This window comes from Catharus ustulatus, chromosome 32, assembly GCF_009819885.2.
Source record: "Catharus ustulatus isolate bCatUst1 chromosome 32, bCatUst1.pri.v2, whole genome shotgun sequence".
Taxonomy (NCBI): domain Eukaryota; kingdom Metazoa; phylum Chordata; class Aves; order Passeriformes; family Turdidae; genus Catharus; species Catharus ustulatus.
The window spans coordinates 2,333,077-2,353,194 of NC_046252.1; the positions used below are offsets into that span (position 1 = coordinate 2,333,077).

The following is a 20,118-nucleotide window of genomic DNA, read 5'->3' on the forward strand; positions in this document are numbered from 1 at the left end:
AATAAACACCTCAGATAACTCCTCACAGCCTCTTTATTTACAAAGCCCCCCCCCCAAATTTTGGGGGAGGGGTCCCACAGTCTGTACAGGGGGGAGGGGGCGGGCAGGGGGTGCAGCCCCCCTCAGCTCTGCCCGTAGTAGTGGCCGTAGCCCCAGGGGCTCTGGTAGCCGTAGGAGCTGTAGCCGTGCTGGGGGGGGATAAAAGGGGAGGGGGATCAGCCTGGGGACCCCCTGGAGACCCCCAAATTCCCCCCCAAAAATCACCCACCTGGTACCAGTAGTTGTAGGAGGGGTTGGGGTCTCCCCCTGAGAAGTTGAGGGGTCCCAGGAGCCCCGAGGGGTCGTCGGGACGGAGCCGTTTGTCATCGGGTTCTTCTGAGCTGGGGAGGGGGAGTGGGGGGGAAAGTGAGGAAAAATGGGGAAATTTAGGGGAAAAAACAGGGAAATTTAGGGGAAAAAACAGGGAAATTTAGGGAAAAAAGGGAGAAATTTAGGGGGAAAAGCAGGGAAATTTAGGGGAGGAAAGGGGAGAAATTTAGGGAAAAAGGGGAGAAATTAAGGGAAAAAGGGGAGAAATTTAGAGGAAAAAACGGGGAAATTTAGGGAGGAAGGGGGAAAAATTTAGGGGAAAAAAAGGAGAAATTTAGGGGGAAAAACAGGGAAATTTAGGGGATAAAAGGGAGAAATTTGGGAAAAATGGGGAAATTTAGGGGGAAAAAGGAGAAATTTGGGGGGAAAAAGGGAGAAATTTAGGGGAAAAAAAGGGGAAATTTAGGGGGGGAAAAAGGGGAGAAATTTAGGGGGAAAACAGGGAAATTTAGGGGAAAAAAGGAGAAATTTAGGGGGAAAAGGGAGAAATTTAGGGGAGGAAAAGGAGAAATTTAGGGGAGGAAAGGGGAGAAATTTAGGGAAAAAAGGGGGAGAAATTTAGAGGAAAAAAAGGGAGAAATTTAGGGAAAAAAGGGAGAAATTTAGGGGGAAAAAGAGAGGAATTTAGGGGAAAAAAGGGAGAAATTTAGGGGAAAAAAGGGAGAAATTTAGGGGGAAAAAGGGAGAAATTTAGGGGATAAAGGGGGAAATTTAGGGGATAAAAGGGGGAAATTTAGGGGGGAAAAATGGGGAAATTTAGGGGGAAAAAAGGAGAAATTTGGGGGGAAAAAGGGAGAAATTTAGGGGAAAAAACAGGGAAATTTAGGGGAAAAAAGGGGAAATTTAGGGGATAAAAGGGAGAAATTTAGGGGAAAAAAGGGAGAAATTTAGGGGGAAAAAAGGAGAAATTTAGGGGAGGAAAGGGGAGAAATTTAGGGGGAAAAGCAGGGAAATTTAGGGGAAAAAGGGGGAAATTTAGGGGAAAAAAGGGGAGAAATTAAGGGGAAAAAAGGGGAGAAATTAAGGGAAAAAGGGGAGAAATTTAGGGGAAAAAAGGGGGAAATTTAGGGGAAAAAGGGGAGAAATTAGGGGGAGAAGGGGAGAAATTAGGAGAAAAAATGGGGAAATTTAGGGGGAAAAAGGGGAAAAATGTGAAGGGAAAAGGGAGAAAATGGGGAAGGAAGTGGGGAGGAAAAGGAGAAATTTAGGGGAGAAGTTTGGGGAGGAAAAGGAAAAATGGGGAGAAATTGAAGAGGGAAAGGGAATTTGGGGGGAAAGAATTGTGGGGACAAAAAAGGAAAGAATTGAGAGGGAAATTTGGGGGGAAAAGATGGGAAATGAGGGGGAAGGAATGGAGGGGGAAAAGAGAAATTTGAGACAAAAAGGGAAAATTAGGGAGAAATAAGGCAAAGGATACAAGGCAGCAAAGTTGGAATTAAAATAATTGGGGATAAAAAAGGGGTGAAATGGAGGGGATAAAAATGGGGAACTGGGATAGAGGGGGGGGCACTGGGGTAGATTTGGGGGCTGATTTTGGGGGTCCCAGGGTACATTTGGGGGCAGGTTTGGGGGTCCCAGGGTACATTGGGGGCAGGTTTGGGGGTCCCAGGGTACATTTGGGGGCAGGTTTGGGGGTCCCAGGGTACATTTGGGGGTCCCAGGGTACATTTGGGGGCAGGTTTGGGGGTCCCAGGGTACATTTGGGGGTCCCAGGTTACATTTGGGGCAGGTTTGGGGGTCCCAGGGTACATTTGGGGGCAGGTTTGGGGGTCTCTGGGTACATTTAGGGGTCCCAGGGTACATTTGGGGGCAGTTTTGAGGGTCCTGGGGTACATTTGGGGGCAGGTTTGGGGGTCCCAGGGTACATTTGGGGGTCCCAGGGTACATTTGGGGGCAGGTTTGGGGGTCTCAGGCAGGTTTGGGGGCAGCTCTGGGGGTCTCTGGGGTAGATTTGGGGGCTGATTTTGGGGGTCCCAGGGTCTCACCCGTTCTCCGGCGCTCGTTTTCGCGCCGCGTGCGCCTTCAGGATCTTCTGGTGCTCGTCGTAGGCCTTGAGCAGGCTGGGGAGGGGGCAGCGCTCAGGGGGGAGCCCCCAGACCCTTTTTGGGGCCTCCCCCAGGGGGTTTTGTCCTGGGGAAGGGGCAGCGCTCAGGGAGGAGACCCCAGACCCATTTTAGTGTCCCAGAGGAAGCCTCCAGACCCATTCAGGGCCCTCAGCCCCATTCCAGGCTCCCATTCCCCACTTCCCCAGCCCCCAGCCCCATTTCTTCCCCCCCCAGCCCAATTTCAGGCTCCCAGAGGAAGCCCCCAGCCCCATTTCTTCCCCCTCAGCCCCATTCCAGGCTCACATTTCCAGCCCCCAGCCCCATCCCCCAGCCCCATTTCAGGTTCCCAGGAGGATCCCCCAGCCCCATTTCAGGTTCCCATTCCCCCCTTCCCCAGCCCCATTTCACACCCCCAGCCCCATTTCTGCCCCCCCCAGCCCCATTCCTTCCCCCAGCCCCATTCCAGGTCCCATTTCCAGCCCCCAGCCCCATTCCAGGTCCCATTTCCAGCCCCCAGCCCCATTTCAGGTTTCCATTCCCCCCTTCCCCAGCCCCATTTCCAGCCCCCAGCCCCATTCCAGGTTCCCATTTCTCCCCCCAGGCCCATTTCCAGCACCCAGCCCCATTTCCAGCCCCATTTCTCCCTTCCCCAGCCCCATTCCCCCCTTCCCCAGCCCCATTTCACCCCCCCAGCCCCATTCCAGGCTCCTATTTCTCCCCCCCAGCCCCATTTCAGGTTCCCATTTCCAGCCCCCCCAGCCCCATTTCCCCAGCCCCATTTCCAGCCCCTCCAGCCCCACTCCGGGCTCCCAGAGGAAGCCCCCAGCCCCATTTCCAGCCCCCTCAGCTGCATTCCAGATCTCATTTCATGCCCCCAGCCCCATTTCTCCCCCCCCAGCCCCACTTCCCCAGCCCCATTTCTAGCCCCTCCAGCCCCATTCCAGGCTCCCAGAGGAAGCCCCCAGCCCCATTTCCAGCCCCATTTCCCCCTTCCCCAGCCCCATTTCAGGTTCCCATTTCTCCCCCCCAGCCCCATTTCCAGCCCCCAGCCCCACTTCCCCAGCCCCATTTCTAGCCCCTCCAGCCCCATTCCAGGCTCCCAGAGGAAGCCCCCAGCCCCATTTCCAGCCCCCAGCCCCATTTCCAGCCCCCAGCCCCATTTCTGCCCCCACCTGTGGATGCTGGAGCCGAAGTCCTCGAGGAACTCGACGCGGCGCTGCGAGAAGAGCAGCTTGGCCTCGTCGGGCAGGGGCGAGCGCAGGGCGCGCTCGAAGCAGCTCATGGTGTTCCCCTCGTTCTGCCCCACGTCCGCCCCAAACTCCATCTCCAGCAGGTTGGCGTGGAGCCGCGCGTTGTCCTGCGCCGAGGGAACGAGGAGCTTTGGGGGGGCTGGAAGGGGGTCTGGGGGCTCTAGAGGAGGTTTGGGGGGGACTGGAGGGGGTTTGGGGGCTCTAGAGTGGATTTGGGAGGGATTGGAGAGGGTCTGGGGGGGACTGGAAAGGGTCTGGGGGCACTAAAAGGGGGTTTGGGGGGACTAGAGGGGGTCTGGGGGTTCTAGAGTGGATTTGGGAGGGACTGGAGGGGGTCTGGGGGGGATTGGAAGGGGGTTTGGGGGCACTAGAGGGGGTTTGGGGGGGATTGGAAGGGGGCTGGGGGTTCTAGAGGGGGTTTGGGGGGGATTGGAGGGGGTCTGGGGGGGACTGAAGGGGGTTTGGGGGCACTAAGAGGGGGTTTGGGGGGATTGGAAGGGGGCTGGGGGTTCTAGAGGGGGTCTGGGAGGGATTGGAGGGGGTCTGAGGGGGACTGGAAAGGGTCTGGGGGCACTAAAAGGGGGTTTGGGGGGACTAGAGGGGTTCTGGGGGTTCTAGAGTGGATTTGGGAGGGACTGGAGGGGGTCTGGGGGGGACTGAAGGGGGTTTGGGGGCACTAAGAGGGGGTTTGGGGGGATTGGAAGGGGGCTGGGGGTTCTAGAGGGGGTTTGGGGGGGATTGGAGGGGGTCTGGGGAGACTGCAAGGGGTCTGGGGGGGGCTGGAGGGGCTTGGGGGGGGTTGGAGGGGGTTTGGGGGACATTAAAGAGGGTTTGGGAGGGATTGGAGGGGGTCTGGGAGGGATTGGAGGGGGTCTGGGGGGGGGCTGGAGGGGGTTTGGGGGGACTGGAGGGAGTTTAGGGGGCTCTAGAGGGGATTTGAGGGGACTAGAGGGGATTTGGGGGCACTAAAGAGGGTGTGGGGGGGACTGGAAGGGGCTTGGGGGTTCTAGAGGGCATTTGGGAGGGATTGGAGGGGGTCTGGGGAGACTGGAGGGAGTTTGGGGGCTCTAGAGTGGATTTGGGAGGGATTGGAGGGGGTCTGGGGGGGACTGGAAAGGGTCTGGGGGCACTAAGAGGGGGTTTGGGGGGACTAAGAAGGGGTCTGGGCCTTCTAGAGGAGGTTTGGGGGGACTGGAAAGGGTCTGGAGGCACTAAGAGGGGGTCTGGGTCCTCTAGAGGAGGTTTGGGGAGACTGGAAGAGGTTTGGGGCATCCCTGAGAAGAATTCAGGGCAGCAAATGGGGTTTGGGGGCATTTTCAAGGGGTTTGGGGGGTACTGGGGGGGGATCAGAGAGACTTGGGGGAGTTTGGAGGGGTCCTAGAGGTTTTTGGGGAGGTCTTAGAGGGGTCTGGGGGAGCTTGGGGGGTTGGTTGGGAACAGCAAATGGGGTTTGGGGGCACCCAAAGGGGCTTTGGGGCGTTCCAGGGGATCTTGAGCTCCCCCCCAGTGGGATCTGTGGGCCCTGAATGGAATCTGGGATTGCCCAAACAGGGTCTGGGCCCCCTCCCAGCATTTCAGGGCAGCCAAATTCCCACCTTTCTCCAAATTCCCATTTCCCCTAAATTCCCATTTTCCCCACCAAATTCCCTTCCCCCTCACCGGGTCCTTCTCCAGCGCCTCCACGAGCACCCTGCGCGCCTTGCCCAGGTTCTTCTGCACCTTGCACACCTGCCGGGCCAGCTTGACGGCGTAGAAGGAGCCCAGGGGCAGCCCCTCGTTGGCCCTCATGGCCTCGAGCAGCAGCGCCTCGGCCTCGGCCACGCGCCCGTGCCGGCGCTCCAGGCTCACCCGGCGCAGCCGCACCATGGCCAGCCCGGGCACCGCGGCCTCGAAGCAGCGCAGGATGCGGCGGGCTTCTTCAACATTGCCTGGGGATGGGGGAAAATGGGGGAGAAAATGATAAAAAATGGGGTTATTGGGGTGCTGGGATTGGGGTTATTGGGGTTATTGGGGTGCTGGGATTGGGGTTATTGGGGTTATTGGGGTCCCCAGGCCGGGCACCGCGGCCTCGAAGCAGCGCAGGATGCGCCGGGCCTCTTCAACATTGCCTGGGGAGTGGGGAAAATGGGGTTATTGGGGGGAAAATGGGGTTATTTGGGTTATTGGGGTGCTGGGAATGGGGTTTTTGGGGTCCTGGGATTGGGGTTATTGTGGTTATTTGGGTTATTTGGGTTCCCAGGCCGGGCACCGCGGCCTCGAAGCAGCGCAGGATGCGCCGGGCTTCCTCAACATTGCCTGGGGATGGGGAAAATGGGGAGAAAATGGGGTTATTGGGGGAAAAAATGGGGTTATTTGGGTTATTGGGGTCCTGAGATTTGGGTTATTGGGGGAAAAAATGGGGTTATTTGGGTTATTGGGGTCCTGGGATTGGGGTTATTGGGGTCCCAGGCCAGGCATGGCGGCCTCGAAGCAGCGCAGGATGCACCGGGCCTCCTCAACATTGCCTGGGATGGGGAAATGGGGGAAAAATGGGGGTTATTGGGGGAAAAAATGGAGTTATTGGGGTCCTGGGATTGGGGTTATTTGGGTTATTGGGGTCCTGGGATTGGGGTTATTGGGGTTATTGGGGTTATTGGGGTCCCCAGGCCGGGCACCGCGGCCTCGAAACAGCGCAGGATGCGCCGGGCTTCTTCAACATTGCCTGGGGAATGGGGAAAATGGGGGAAAATGGGAAAAAATCCGGTTATTGGGGTTCTGGGAATGGGGAAATGGGATTATTGGGGTGCTGGGAATGGGGTTATTGGGGTTATTGGGGTGCTGGGATTGGGGTTATTTGGGTTTTTGGGGTCCTGAGGATGGGGTTATTTGAGTGATTGGGGTCCTGGGAATGAGGTTATTGGAGTTATTCGGGTCCTGGGATTGGGGTCATTGGGGTTATTTGGGTTATTGGGATCCTGGGATTTGGGTTATTTGGGTTATTTGGGTCCTGGGATTTGGGTTATTGGGGTCCTGGGATTGGGGTTATTTGGGTTATTTGGGTTTTTGGGGTCCTGGGATTGGGGTCATTGGGGTCCCCAGGGATCCCAGCCCCAGAACACAACACCAGCACAGCACAGGATGCACTGGGGGCTCCCTGGGATTGGGAAACAGAAGGAAAAGGGCTCCAGGGTGTGTTTGGGGCGTTACTGGGGTGCCCAGGGTGGGTTATGGGGTGCCCAGGACATTTTTAGGCATCCCTGAGATCATTTGGGAACCCCCAGGTTGATTTTGGGGGTTCCTGAATCTCTCTGGAGTGAAACTCGAGCCCCCTCCCCAAACCGGAGCCCCTGACCGGAGCCATTCCCAGACCATTCCCAGATTTTGGGGCTCCCCTCTGGGATTTGGGCTCTCCCCTGGATTTTGGGGTGTCCCCACCCCGGATTTTAGGGCCCCCCAGACCTTGTTTCTCCTCGAAGGCTGCCCACAGCAGGTGGATGTTGGGCTTTCGGGGCAGGTGGAAGCCGCAGGCGCGCTGGAAAACGCTGCGGGCGCCCGGCACCGTGCGCGACTCCAGGTACCGCGTGTACTGCGGGGACAGGGGGGAAAATGGGGGAAATATCAGGGGAAATATGGGGGGAATATCAGGGGAAATATGGGAGGGAATGGGGGAAATGTGGGAAATAATGTGGGGAAATATCAGGGGAAATATGGGAGGGATATGGGGGGGATATTGGGGAGATATGGGAAATAATGGGGGAAAAATATCAGGGGGAATAATGGGGGCAGATGGGGGGATATAGGGGGGATATGGAGGAAATAATGGGGAGGATATGGGGGGAATATGGGGGGGAAATATGGAGGGGAATATGGGGAAATATCAGGGGAAATATGGGGGGAATGGGGGGATATGGGGAGATATGGGGGAAAATATCAGGGGGAATAATGAGGGGAAATGGGGGAAATAATGGGGTGAGTAATGGGGGGATATGGGGGAAATATGGGGGGAATATGGGGGGAATGGGGGGATATCAGGGGGAATATGGGGGAAGTAATGGGGAGAGATGGGGGAGATATGGGGGGGAAGTATCAGGGGAATATGGGGGGGAATGGGAAAAATGGGGGGGAAATATGGGGGGGATATGGGGGGATATTGGGGGAAATGTGGGAAATAATGGGGGGAATACCAGGGGAAATATGGGGGGAAATGGGAAATAATGGGGGGATATGAGGGGAAATATGGGAAATAATGGGGGGAATATTGGGGAGATATGGGAAATAATGGGGGAAAATACCAGGGGGAATAATGGGGGAGATGGGGGGGATATGGGGAGGATATGGGGGAAAATGTAGGAAATAATGGGGGGAAATATCAAGGGAAATACGGGGTGAATAGGGGGAATAATGAGGGGGATATGGGGGGAATAATGGGAGGGAGAAGGAGGGAATGTGGGGGAAATATCAGGAGGAATAATGGGGGGATATCAGGGGAAATATGGGGGGAATGGGGAAAAATGGGGAAAAAATGGGGAAAAATGGGGGGAAAATGGGGGGAAAAATGGGGAAAAATGGGGGTGAAACGGGGTGAAATGGGGGAAAAATGGGGGGAAAATGGGGGGAAAAATGGGGGAAAAAATGGGGGAAAAATGGGGAAAAAATGGGCAAAAAAATGGGCAAAAAAATGGGAAAAAAATGGGGGGAAAAAATGGCAGGAAAAAAATGGGAAAATATGGGAAAAAATGGGGAAAAAATGGGGGGAAAAAAAATGGGGGAAGAAATGGGGGAAGAAAAAAAGCAGAGAAAAAAGGAATGAAAAGAGGAGGGGGTGAAACGGGGAGCAGAGTGAAATTTGGGGTAAAATACCGGAACTGGAGCAGCAGGGATTTGTGGGGAGGGGTCTGGGGAGGGGTCTGGGGAGGGGTCTGGGCCCACCTTGACCCAGAACTCCTCGTAGAGCGCGCAGGCCACGAGGCAGCGCTCGAACAGGACGATGCTGCGCTCGTGCGACCCCGCCGCCACCTCGAAGTCCAGGTACTCGCGCCAGTTCCGCAGCTGCGCCCGCTCCAGCGGCTTCACGTGGAAATAGGGACGCTTGATCTGCCGGGAGCGGGGATTTGGGGGGAGTCCTGGGATTTTGGGGAGGGTTTTGGGGGGATTTTATGGGGGACACCCCAGAAAATGGCAAGGAAAAGCCTCAGGGCTTTGTGTGGAAATTCAGCCGCTCGATCCACCTCAAATTCCAGGATTTTGGGGGGATTGCAGGGATTTTGGGGGATTCCAGGGGATTCCAGTAGGGATTTGGGGGGAGGATTTTGGGGGTTTTTTTGGGGGATTTTATGGGGGACACCCCAGAAAATGGCAAGGAAAAGGCTCAGGGCTTTGGGTGGAAATTTGGCTGCTCGATCCACCTCAAATTCCAGGATTTTGGGGACTCCAGGGATTTTGGGGGATTCCAGTGGGGATTGAGGGGGGGATTCTAGGGATTTGGGGGGAATTTTGGGGGTTTTTGGGGGGAACACCCCAGGAAAATGGCAAGGGAAGCCTCAGGGCGTGTTTGGGCTTCATGGGGAAATTCAGCCGCTTGATCCGCCTCAAATTCCAGGATTTTGGGGATTTCAGGGATTTTGGGGGATTCCAGTGGGGATTTGGGGGGGATTTTGGGGTTTTTTGGGGGGGATTTTGGGGGGATTTGGGGGGGACACCCCAGGAAATGGCAAGGAAAAACCTCAGGGCGTGTTTGGGTTTTGTGCGGAAATTCGGCTGCTTGGTCTTCCTCGAATTCCAGGATTTTGGAGATTCCAGGGATTTTGGGGATTCCAGGGGATTCCAGTAGGGATTGGGGGGAGGATTTTGGGGGTTTTTTTGGGGGATTTTAGGGGAACACCCCAGGGAAATGGCAAGGGAAGCCTCAGGGCTTCGTGTGGAAATTCGGCTGCTTGATCCGCCTCAAATTCCAGGATTTTGGGGATTTCAGGGATTTTGGGGAATTCCAGTGGGGATTTTGGGGGGAGGATTACAGGGATTTGGAGGGGGAATCCAGGGATTTGGGGGGGATTTTATGGGGGACACCCCAGGGAAATGGCAAGGGAAGCCTCAGGGCTTTGTGTGGAAATTTGGCCGCTCAATCCACCTCAAATTCCAGGATTTTGGGGGGGATTGCAGGGATTTGGGGGATTACAGGGATTTGGGGGATTACAGGGATTTGGGGAGGAAGTCCAGGGATTTGGGGGGGAATTCCAGGGATTTGTGGGGGGGTGGATTTTATAGGGGAAGTTCTGGGGGACAGCCCAGGGGAAATCCAGGGGGGATTCCAGGAGGGATCCCAGAGGATTCCAGAGGATTCTAAGAGGATTCCAGAGGGGATTCATGGGGGGATTCCAGGGGGGGATCCCAGAGGGAATTCCAGAGGATTCCAGGGGGATTTCAGAGGATTCCAGAGGGAATTCCAGAAGATTCCAGGGGGGATTTCTGAGGGATTCCAGAGGATTCCAGGGGGAATTCCAAAGGGACTCCAGAGGATTCTAAGAGGATTCCAAAGGGATTCCAGAGGGATTCCAAGGGGGATTCCAGAGGATCCCAGGGGGGTCTCAGAGGATTCCAAAGGATTCCAGAGGATTCCAAAGGGATCCCAGAGGAATTCCAGAGGATTCTGGAGGGGATTCCAAGGGGATTCATGGGGGGATTCCAAAGGGATTCCAGAGGATTCCAAGGGGATTCATGGGGGGATTCCAGAGGATTCCAGGGGGGATTCCAGAAGATTCCAAAGGGTCTCCAGAGGATTCTAAGAGGATTCCAAAGGGATTCCAAAGGGATCCCAGAGGGATTTCCAGGGGGGGATTCCAGAGGATTCCCAGAGGATTCAAAAGGGATTCCAGGGGGGGATTCCAGAGGGATTTCCAAGGGGATTCCAGAAGATTCCAAAGGGATCCCAGAGGGGATTCCAGGGGGAGTTCCAGGGGGGATTCCAGAGGATTCCAAAGGGATCCCAGAGGATTCCAGAGGATCCCAGAGGATTCCAAAGGGATCCCAGAGGATCCCAGCCCTGCACCCACCCCATCCTCGAAGCTCCAGCGCTTGCTGACTTCGGCCTCGTTCTGGGCGTGGATTTGCTGCCTCATGGAGATGACGAGCTCCCGGATCTTCTCCTGGTCCAGATCCTGCTGGGAATGGGAGCCACGGGAACGGGGGCCAGGGGGGAAAACAGAAATTTATTGTGGGGGTGGGCTGAGGAGGGATCCCAATGGCACAGCGAAATAGGAAATAAAACAAATAATTATAAATGAATTAACAGGAATAAAAAATTATCCCAAACATAAAGTAAAACAGAAAACAAAACAAATAATAATAAATAAATTAACAGGAATAAAGAATGATCCCAATGGCAAAGCAAAATAAGAAATAAAACAAATAATAGATGAATTAACAGGAATAAAGAATGATCCCAAACATAAAGTAAAATAGAAAATAAAACAAATAATAATAATAAATAAACAGCAATAAAGGATGATGCCAATGATAAAACATAACAGGAAATAAAAACAAATAATAATAAATGAAGTAACAGCAATAAAAAATTATCCCAAACATAAAGTAAAATAGAAAATAAAGCAAATAATAATAATAATAATAATAATAATAATAAATAAACAGGAATAAAGGATGATGCCAATGATAAAACAAAATAGGAAATAAAAACAAATAAACAAATAAACAGAAATAAAGAATGATCCCAATAATAAAATAAAATAAATACGAGATAAAAACAAATAATAATAAATGAAGTAACAGGAATAATGAATGATCTCAAACATAAAGTAAAATAGGAAATAAAAACAAATAATAATAAACACACAGAAATAAAGAATGATTCCAATGCTAAAACAAACTAGGAAATAAAGAGAAATAATAACAATAAATAAAAACCAAATAATAATAAACAAGAGAAATAAAGAATGATGCCAGTGATAAAATAAAATAGAAAATAAGAGGATTCCAAGGGGATTCCAGGGGGGATTCCAGGGGGGATTCCAGGGGGGAATCCAAAGATCCCAGAGGATTTTTGGGATTTTGGGATCTTTGTGATTTTTATGATTTTGAGGTTTTTGGGATCTTTGGAGTTTTTTGGGGGTTTTGAGGTTTTGGGATTTTTTGTCATTTTTGGGACCCGCGTTACCCGCAGCTTGGGCAGGGATTTTTGGTTTTTTGGGGGTTTTGGGATTTTTGGTTTTTGGGATTTTGATATTTTTGGTATTTTGGGGATTTTTGGGATCTTTGGCATTTTGGTATTTTTGTGATTTTTGGAACCTGCATTACCTGCAGCTCAGGCAGGGATTTTTGGTTTTTTGGGGTTTTTGGAATTTTGATATTTTTGGGATTTTTGGTATTTTGGGGATTTTTGGGATCTTTGGTATTTTTTGGTATTTTGGGACCTGCGTTACCTGCGGCTCAGGCAGGGATTTTTGGTTTTTGGGATTTTGGTATTTTTGGTATTTTGAGATCTTTGATTTTTGGGACCTGCGTTACCTGCGGCTTGGGCAGGGATTTGTGGTTTTTTTGGTATTTTTTTTGTATTTTGGTATTTTTTGGTATTTTGGTATTTTTGGATCTTTGGAACCCTCATTACCTGCGGCTCGGGGGCCCCGGGGGGCGGCTCCTCCCCCGGGGGGGCCTCGGGCGGCGCCTTCGGGGCAGGGGCGGCGTCGGGGCCGAGCTTGGAGCGAACCCAGAGCAGCTCCTCGGGGGACAGGATGGCCCCGGGCGGGTGCTGCAGCACGTGCTGCTTGAACCTGGGGATGGGGGATCCAACTGGGAACGGGGGAAACCCAACTGGGAATGGGGGATCCAACTGGGAACGGGGGAATCCTGACTGGGAGTGGGGTAATCCTGACTGGGAATGGGGAAACCCAACTGGGAATGGGGGATTGCAACTGGGAATGGGGGAAACCCAACTGGGAATGGGGAATCTGGGCTGTTTTCCCTCCCTGCTCCCCCTGTTTTCCCCATTTTCCTGCTGTTTTCCCCGTGAATTCCCGTTGTTTCCCACTCTGTTCCCAGGGAATTCCCACTCTTTTCCCTGTGAATTCCTGTTCTGTTTTCCCTGGGGGTTCCCTCCCTTTTCCTGCTGTTCCCCCACTGTATTCCAAGGGAATCCCTGTTATTTTCCTGCCGTGCTCTCCATGGAATTCCCCACTGTTTTCCCTCATTAATTTCCTGCTGTTTCCCCACCACTTCCCCATTGTTTCCCCCATGAATTCCTCATTGTTTCCCCATGAACCCCCCACCATTTTCCTGCTGTTTCCCCACTGTGTTCCCAGGGAATTCCTGTTGTTTTCCTGCTGTGCTCTCCATGGAATTCCCCACTGTTTCCCCCCTGAATTCCTCATTGTTTCCCCCATCAATTCCCCCATTTCCCCAGGAACTCCCCACTGTTTCCCTGCTGTTTTCCCCATTGTTTCCCTGCCATATCCCCAGGAATTCCCTGCTGTTTCCCCATGAATCCCCCTCCATTTTCCCTCTGTGTTCCTGTTGTTTTCCTGCTGTGTTCTCCATGGAATTCCCACTGTTTCCCCCCTGAATTCCTGTTGTTTTCCTGCTGTGCTCTCCATGGAATTCCCACTGTTTCCCCCCTGAACTCCTCATTGTTCCCCCATCAATTCCCCCATTTCCCCAGGAATTCCCCACTGTTTCCCTGCTGTTTTCCCCATTGTTTCCCTGCCATATCCCCAGGAATTCCCTGCTGTTTCCCCATGAATCCCCCTCCATTTTCCCGCTGTGTTCCTGTTGTTGTCCTGCTGTGCTCTCCATGGAATTCCCCACTGTTTCCCCCCTGAATTCCTCGTTGTTTCCCCCATCAATTCCCCCATTTCCCCAGGAATTCCCCACTGTTTCCCCATGAATCCCCCTCCATTTCCCTGCTGTGTTCCTGTTGTTTTCCTGCTGTGTTCTCCATGGAATTCCCCACTGTTTTCCCTCATGAATTTCCTGCTGTTTCCCCACCATTTTCCTGTTGTTTCCCCCCTGAATTCCTCATTGTTTCTCCCATCAATTCCCCCATTTCCCCAGGAATTCTCCACTGTTTCCCTGCTGTTTTCCCCATGAATCCCCCACCATTTTCCTGCTGTTTCCCTGCTGTGTTCCAAGGGAATTCCTGTTGTTTTCCTGCTGTGTTCTCCATGGAATTCCCCACTGTTTCCCCCCTGAATTCCTGCTGTGTCCTCCATGGAATCCCCACAGTTCCCCCCCGTTTCCCCCATGGATCCCGTGCCCTCACCGCTCCCAGTGCTGGCTGTAGAGCTGCGTGGGCATGGACAGCAGGCGGTCGTAGATGGCCGTGACCGCCCGCAGGTCCCCGCGCTCCCGCTCCCACTCCAGGTACGACTCCCAGAGCTTGTCCGAGCGGAAATCCATCCCTGCCGCGGCCAGGGCGGCCTCGAACGCGCTGGGGACACGGGGACACCGGGTCAGGGGACACGGAGGGGACAGGGAGTCAGGGGACACGGAGGGGACAGGAATGACTGGGAATGGGGACACCAGGTCAGGGGACATGGAGGGGACAGGGAGTCAGGGGACATGGAGGGGACGGGGAATCACTGGGAATGGGGGGGAGCATTCCTGGGAAAAGCCAGGGCTGGTTTGAGGTAAAAGCTGGGACATTGCTGGGACATCCCAGAACATTCCCAGCCCATTTCCAAGGATATTCCAGAACATTCCCAGGAACATTCCCAAGGATGTTCCAGAACATTCCCAAGACATTCCCAAGGACATTCCAAAACATTCCCAGGGACATTCCCAAGGACATTCCAGAACATTCCCAGGGACATTCCCAAAGACATTCCAAGAATATTCCCAGGATTTCCCCACCCACACTCACCCCCCCTGACACTCTGGGTGCTCTCGGGCCATTCCCATCCCATTCCTAGGGATAGTCTCATCCCCTTCTCAGGGATATTCCCAAGATTTCCCCAGGTTTATTCCCATCCCATCCCCAGGGTTACTCCCAGGTTTATTCCCCATTTTATTCCCAGTTTCCCTCCTCTCCTCACCCCCTGACCCTCTGGGTGCTCTCAGGTCATTCCCAGGGTTATTCCCAGGATTCCCCCATGATTTCCCCAGGTTTATTCCCAGGATTTCCCCAGGATTTCCCCAGGGTTATTCCCAGTTTTCTCCCCCTCTCCTCACCCCCTGACCCTCTGGACGCTCTTGGGTCATTCCCAGGGTTACTCCCAGGATTTCCCCAGGGTTATTCCCAGTTTTATTCCCAGTTTTCCTCCCTCTCCTCACCCCCTGACCCTCTGGGCGCTCTCGGGCCATTCCCAAGGTTACTCCCAGGATCTCCCCAGCTTTATTCCCAGGTTTATTCCCAGTTTTCCCCCCCATCTCTCACCCCCGGACCCTCTGGGCGCTCTCAGGCCATCCCAAGGTTATTCCCATGATTTCCCCAGGTTTATTCCCAGTTTCATTCCCAGGATTTCCCCCCCTCTCTCACCCCCGGACCCTCTGGGCGCTCTCAGGGCATTCCCAGGGTTATTCTCAGGATTTCTCCAGGGTTATTCCCAGGATTTCCCCAGGGTTATTCCCAGGTTTATTCCCAGTTTCATTCCCAGTTCTCCCCCATCTCTCACCCCCGGACCCTCTGGGCGCTCTCAGGCCGCTCGGGGTCCAGCGAGCTCTGCAGGTGCGCGATGTAGCTGAGCCAGAGCTCCAGGCTCAGGGGGATGGACTGCAGCCCCCGCTCCAGCACCTGCGGGACAGCGCCGTTCCCTCAGCCTGCCAAGACAGGGACAGAACCTCCCTGTGCCAAAACAGGGACAGAACCTCCCTGTGCCAAAACAGGGACAGTCCCTCAGCCTGCCAAGACAGGGAATTTTCCTCCCCCAGGCCCAACAGGGACATCTCGCCATCTGCCAAGACCGGGAATTTTCCTCCCCCATGCAAAAAACGGAATTTTCCTCCCCCAGGCCAAACAGGGAATTTTTCTCCCCCAGGCAAAAAACGGAATTTTCCTCCCCCAAGGTAAAACAGGGAATTTTCTTCCCCCAGGTCAAAAAATGGAACTTTCCTCCCTCAAGGTAAAACAGGGAATTTTCCTTCCCCAGGCAAAAACCACAAATTTCCTCCCCCAAGGTAAAACAGGGAATTTTCCTCCTCCAAGCAAAACAGGGAATTTTCCTCCCCCAGGCAAAACAGGGACATTTCCTCCCCCAAGGTAAAATAGGGAATTTTCCTCCCCCAGGCAAAAAACTGAATTTTCCTTCCCCAGGTGAAACAGGGACATTTCCTCCCCCAAGCAAAACAGGGAATTTTCCTCCCCCAAGGTAAAACAGGGAATTTTCCTTCCCCAGGCAAAAACCAGAAATTTCCTCCCCCAAGCAAAAAATGGAATTTTCCTCCCCCAGGCATTTTACTCCCCCAAACCCAGGGGGAAAATGAGGATTTTTTTTTTTTTTATCCCCCCCCCTGCTAAAAATGAGGGAGAAAAGGTGGATTTCTGCACCCCCAGAAGTCAGGGAAAATAGGGATTTTACCCCCTAAAACTCTAGGGAAAAAAAAAGGCATTTCAACCCCTAAAACCCCCCCAAAAAAGAAAATTTTCACTCCCAGAACTTATAAAAAAACGGAAATTTTACCCCCTAAAACTCCAGTAAAAAAAAGGCATTTCAACCCCTAAAACCCCAAGAAAAACGGGGATTTTTCACTCCCCAAAACTCAGGAAAAAAAGGGAAATTTTACCCCCTAAAACTCCAGTAAAAAAAAAGGCATTTCAACCCCTAAAACCCCAAGAAAAAAAGACATTTTTCACTCCCACAACCCACAAAAAAAGGGAAATTTTACCCACTAAACCTCCAGGAAAAACAGCGATTTTACCCTCTAAAACTCAAGGAAAAAGGGGATTTTACCCCATAAATCCCAGAAAAACGGGAATTTCTGCCCCAAAGCCCAGCAAAACCAGGAATTGGTGCCCCAGGGCCAGCAGCAGCCCTGCCCACCTGCTGGGCGCTGCGGGCACTGCCCAGCCTCCTCTCCAGCTCGGCGTACTTGCGCCAGTAGCCGTAGCAGTACGGGTAGCGCTGGAAGAACGCGTCGAACGCGCGCCGGGCGCCCTCCAGCAGCTCCTGGGGGGAAGATTTGGGGGGGTTAGGGGTGAAATTTGGGGGATTAGGGGGGAAATTTGGGGTTTAGGGGGGAAATTTGGGGATTTTATGGGGAATGCTGAGGGGTTTTACACCTCAAATTGGGATTTGTGCTGCGAAAAATATGAATTGTGACAAAAAAATTGTCGTTGTAATGGTTTTGGGGGGATTGTTAAGGAGTTGGGGGGGTAATTAACAGTTTGGGAGGGGTCATTAATGACCTCAAGAGGTTCATGAACAGCTCTGGGGTTTATTAATGAGTCTGAGGAGTTCATTAATGAGTCTGAGGGGTTCATGAACAGCTCTGGGGTTTATTAATGAGTCTGAGAGGCTCATTAGTAGCTCTGGGGGCTCATTAATGAGTCTGAGGGGTTCATTAATGGCTCTGGGGGCTCATTAACGAGTCTGAAGGATTCATTAATGAGTCTGAGGAGTTCATTAAAGGATCTGGGGGTTCATTAATGGCTCTGGTGGTTCATGAAGAACTCTGGGGGGTCATTAATGACCCTGAGGGGTTCACTAACTGCTATAGGCATTCATTAATGAGCCTGAGAGATTTATTAATGATTCTGAGAGTTTATTAACAAGCCTGAAGGATTCATTAATAAGTCTGAAGAGTTCATTAAAGGATCTGGGGATTCATTAATGAGTCTGAGGGGTTCATTAATAGCTCTGGGGGTTCATTAATGACCCTGGGGGTTCATGAACAACTCTGGGGGGTCATTAATGATCCTGAGGGGTTCACTAACTGCTAAGGACATTCATTTAATGAGCCTAAAAAATTTATTAATGATTCTGGGGGTTCATTAACCAGTCTGAGGGATTCATTAATGAGTCTGAGGGGTTCATTAATGGCTCTGAGGATTCATTAATGGATCTGGGGATTCATTAATGAGTCTGAGGGGTTCATTAACACATCTGGGGCTTCATTAATGAGTCTGAGGGGTTCATTAACAGCTCTGGGGCTTCATTAATGAGCCTGAAGAGTTCATTAAGACTCTGGGGGTTCATCAATGAGTCTGAAGGCTTCATTACTGGCTTTGGGGGTTCATTAATGAGTCTGACGGGTTCATTAACAGCTCTAGGAGTTCATTAACGAGCCGGAAGAATTCATTAATAACTCTGGGGGTTCATCAATGAGTCTGAAGGCTTCATTACTGGCTTTGGGGGTTCATTAATGGCTCTGGGGGTTCATTAATGAGTCTGAGGAGTTCATTAATGGATCTGGGGGTTCATCCCTGGCTCTGGGGGTTCATCCCTGGCTCTCACCTCCTGCTCCACGTAGGCCAGCAGCTCAGTCCAGGCGCTGAAGTCCTGGGGGTTGCCCTGAGCCGCCCCCCAGAGCCGCTGGAACTCGGGGGGGAACGGGGGGGGCTCCTCCGGGGGGGGCTCCGAGGGGGGGCCCCCGTTCAGGCCCGGGGGGGGGGGGCGGGGAAGGGACGGGGAGGGGGGGGGGGGCAGGGGGGGCCACGGCCGGGGGGGCTGAGGGGGGGGCAGAGAGAAATGGGGGGAGGGGCTCGGTTAATGGGGGGGGGCACAGCTCTGCCCCTGTCCCCCGAATCATCCCCAACCCCCCCAAGGGCTCCTGCCCCCCTCAAATCCCCTCAGAGCCCCCCAAATCCCCCCAGACCCCCCCAAATCCCCTCAGTGCCCCCAAATCCCCTCAGAACCCTCCAGCCCCCTCACAGCCCCCAAATCCTCTCAGACCCCCAAATCCCTTCATATCCCGCCCCCTCCTCACCCCAAATCCCCTCAGTGCCCCCAAAATCCCCTCAGAGCCCCCAAATCATCCCCACCCCTCCCCAATGCCCCCTGTCCCCCCCAGCCCCCTCAGAGCCCCCAAATCCCCTCAGACCCCTCCGAGCCCCCTCACAGCTCTCTGGCCTCAGCCCCTCCCTCACCCCAATCACCCTCAGCCCCCCAAATCCCCTCACACCTCCCCAAATTCCCTCAGATCCCCTCCGAGCCCCCTCAGATCTCGCCTCCATCACGGCCTCTCAGCCCCTTCCTCCTCCCCGACCCCCTCGGACACCCCCGTTACCTCACCCCCGTCCGCTGCCGGGGTCTCACCGCCGTCCCCGTCCCCCTCCATCGCCCCCCCGGGCTTGTCGGGGCCGCCCGGCCCCTCCTCCGCCATCGCGCTGCGCGGGACCCGGATGTGGGGCACGGAGCGGCCGCCCCGGCGAGGGCGCCGCCTGGCGGGCGGGAGGACCCGCAGCGCCGCCGCCACAGCGCGGGAACTGGGCGGGAAAACCATAGAGACGCGCCCGGGCGGCCAGAGCGGCTTCCGGTGCCGCCGGCACAACCACAGAGACCGGAAGGAACGGCCAGAGCGGCCCAGGGAGGAACACACCAGTATAAACCAGTACAGACCAGTACAGGGGCTGCGCACCAACCGCGGGCCATTCGGCGGGTGCGAACCCACTGTAAACCACCGTAAACCAGCACAACGCGGCCACAGAGACGCTGAGGGGAGAACCATAGAGACGCGGGCGGGGCAGCGCCCCCTGGCGGGCCGGAGGAGCCGAGCTTTACTGCAACCTTTATTGCCGTATTTACATCGGAGCTGGTAAAAATTTGTACATTATTTACAAATTAAATAATTCCGCCACCGCTTCGGGGGGAAAAAGGAGCGATTTTGGGGTCCAGCGCCCCCCGGGCCGGCAGCTGGAACGATCCCTCCCCTCCCCCTCCCCGTGGCTTCACCCCAAAACGAAGCAATTTTGAGGAATCCACCCAAAAAAACTCAAAACGGACCCAAAAAAAACGGTGATTTTGGCTCAAAATGGGTAAAAAAAAACAACACGAAAGGGTTAAAAATTAACTCCCAAAAGCGACGCCGCTTCGTTATTGCCAAATTCCTCATTAACCCACTCAAGCCGGGGCCAAAAGCGCCCAAAAAATTAAAGGAAAAAGGAAAAAAAATCCACCTCAAACCCGAAAATCCCAATTTGGCTCCTTTTTGCCCCAAAACTCCGCCGCATTTGGCTCGTCCCGCCCCCCAGCCGCCGTTTTCCGTCGCTTCTGGCCGCGGGTTTTGTGGTTTTTTGGTTTTTTCCCTGAGAATTTGGGGTTCCGAGAGGCACTGGGGGCGCGGCCAAAACCGGGGCGGGATTTGGGCCAAAAGCGCTGAAAAACGGGCAAAAGGCAGCGAAAAAACTGCAATCCTGGCTGTGGGAAACCAGTCCAAACCAGTTTGGGACTGGGGCAGGGCCGGGGGTTTGGGGTTAATACTGTTAATGGGATCGGGGGGGGGGCAGAATTCCCAAAATTCCCCCAAATTCTGGGGGAGGGGACCCAAAATTCCCTCGGGGGGAGGCCCCAAATTCCCGGGGTGATCCCAAAATT

The 20,118-nt window shown here is 53.7% G+C and overlaps 1 protein-coding gene across 1 annotated transcript; it reads right to left on the minus strand.

Moving 5' to 3' along the window:
* Positions 1–15: 15 nt before the first annotated feature.
* Positions 16–18,907, minus strand: LOC117009256 (pre-mRNA-processing factor 39-like). The gene is made up of 14 exons (XM_033083490.1): positions 18,812–18,907; positions 18,040–18,189; positions 16,627–16,752; positions 15,262–15,380; positions 13,911–14,078; positions 12,264–12,426; positions 10,693–10,800; positions 8,573–8,737; positions 7,103–7,229; positions 5,324–5,592; positions 3,587–3,771; positions 2,355–2,429; positions 269–380; positions 16–188 (listed from the first exon to the last, which is right to left on the minus strand). Exons 1-14 carry the CDS (start codon positions 18,905–18,907, stop codon positions 123–125), a joined length of 1,929 nt encoding a protein of 642 aa, XP_032939381.1. The 3' UTR covers positions 16–122.
* Between the last annotated feature and the right edge of the window lie 1,211 nt (positions 18,908–20,118).

Bases quoted from the DNA above. Each gene is read 5' to 3' on its own strand.
- LOC117009256 (XM_033083490.1), bottom strand. From the start codon at position 18,907: ATGGCGGAGGAGGGGCCGGGCGGCCCCGACAAGCCCGGGGGGGCGATG. The intron at 8,738-10,692 runs GTGGGTGCAGGG...CGCTCCCGGCAG, and splicing joins GCTGGAGCTTCGAGGATGGG to ATCAAGCGTCCCTATTTCCA. The intron at 2,430-3,586 runs GTGGGGGCAGAA...CCCCCTCCCCAG, and splicing joins TTCGGCTCCAGCATCCACAG to CCTGCTCAAGGCCTACGACG.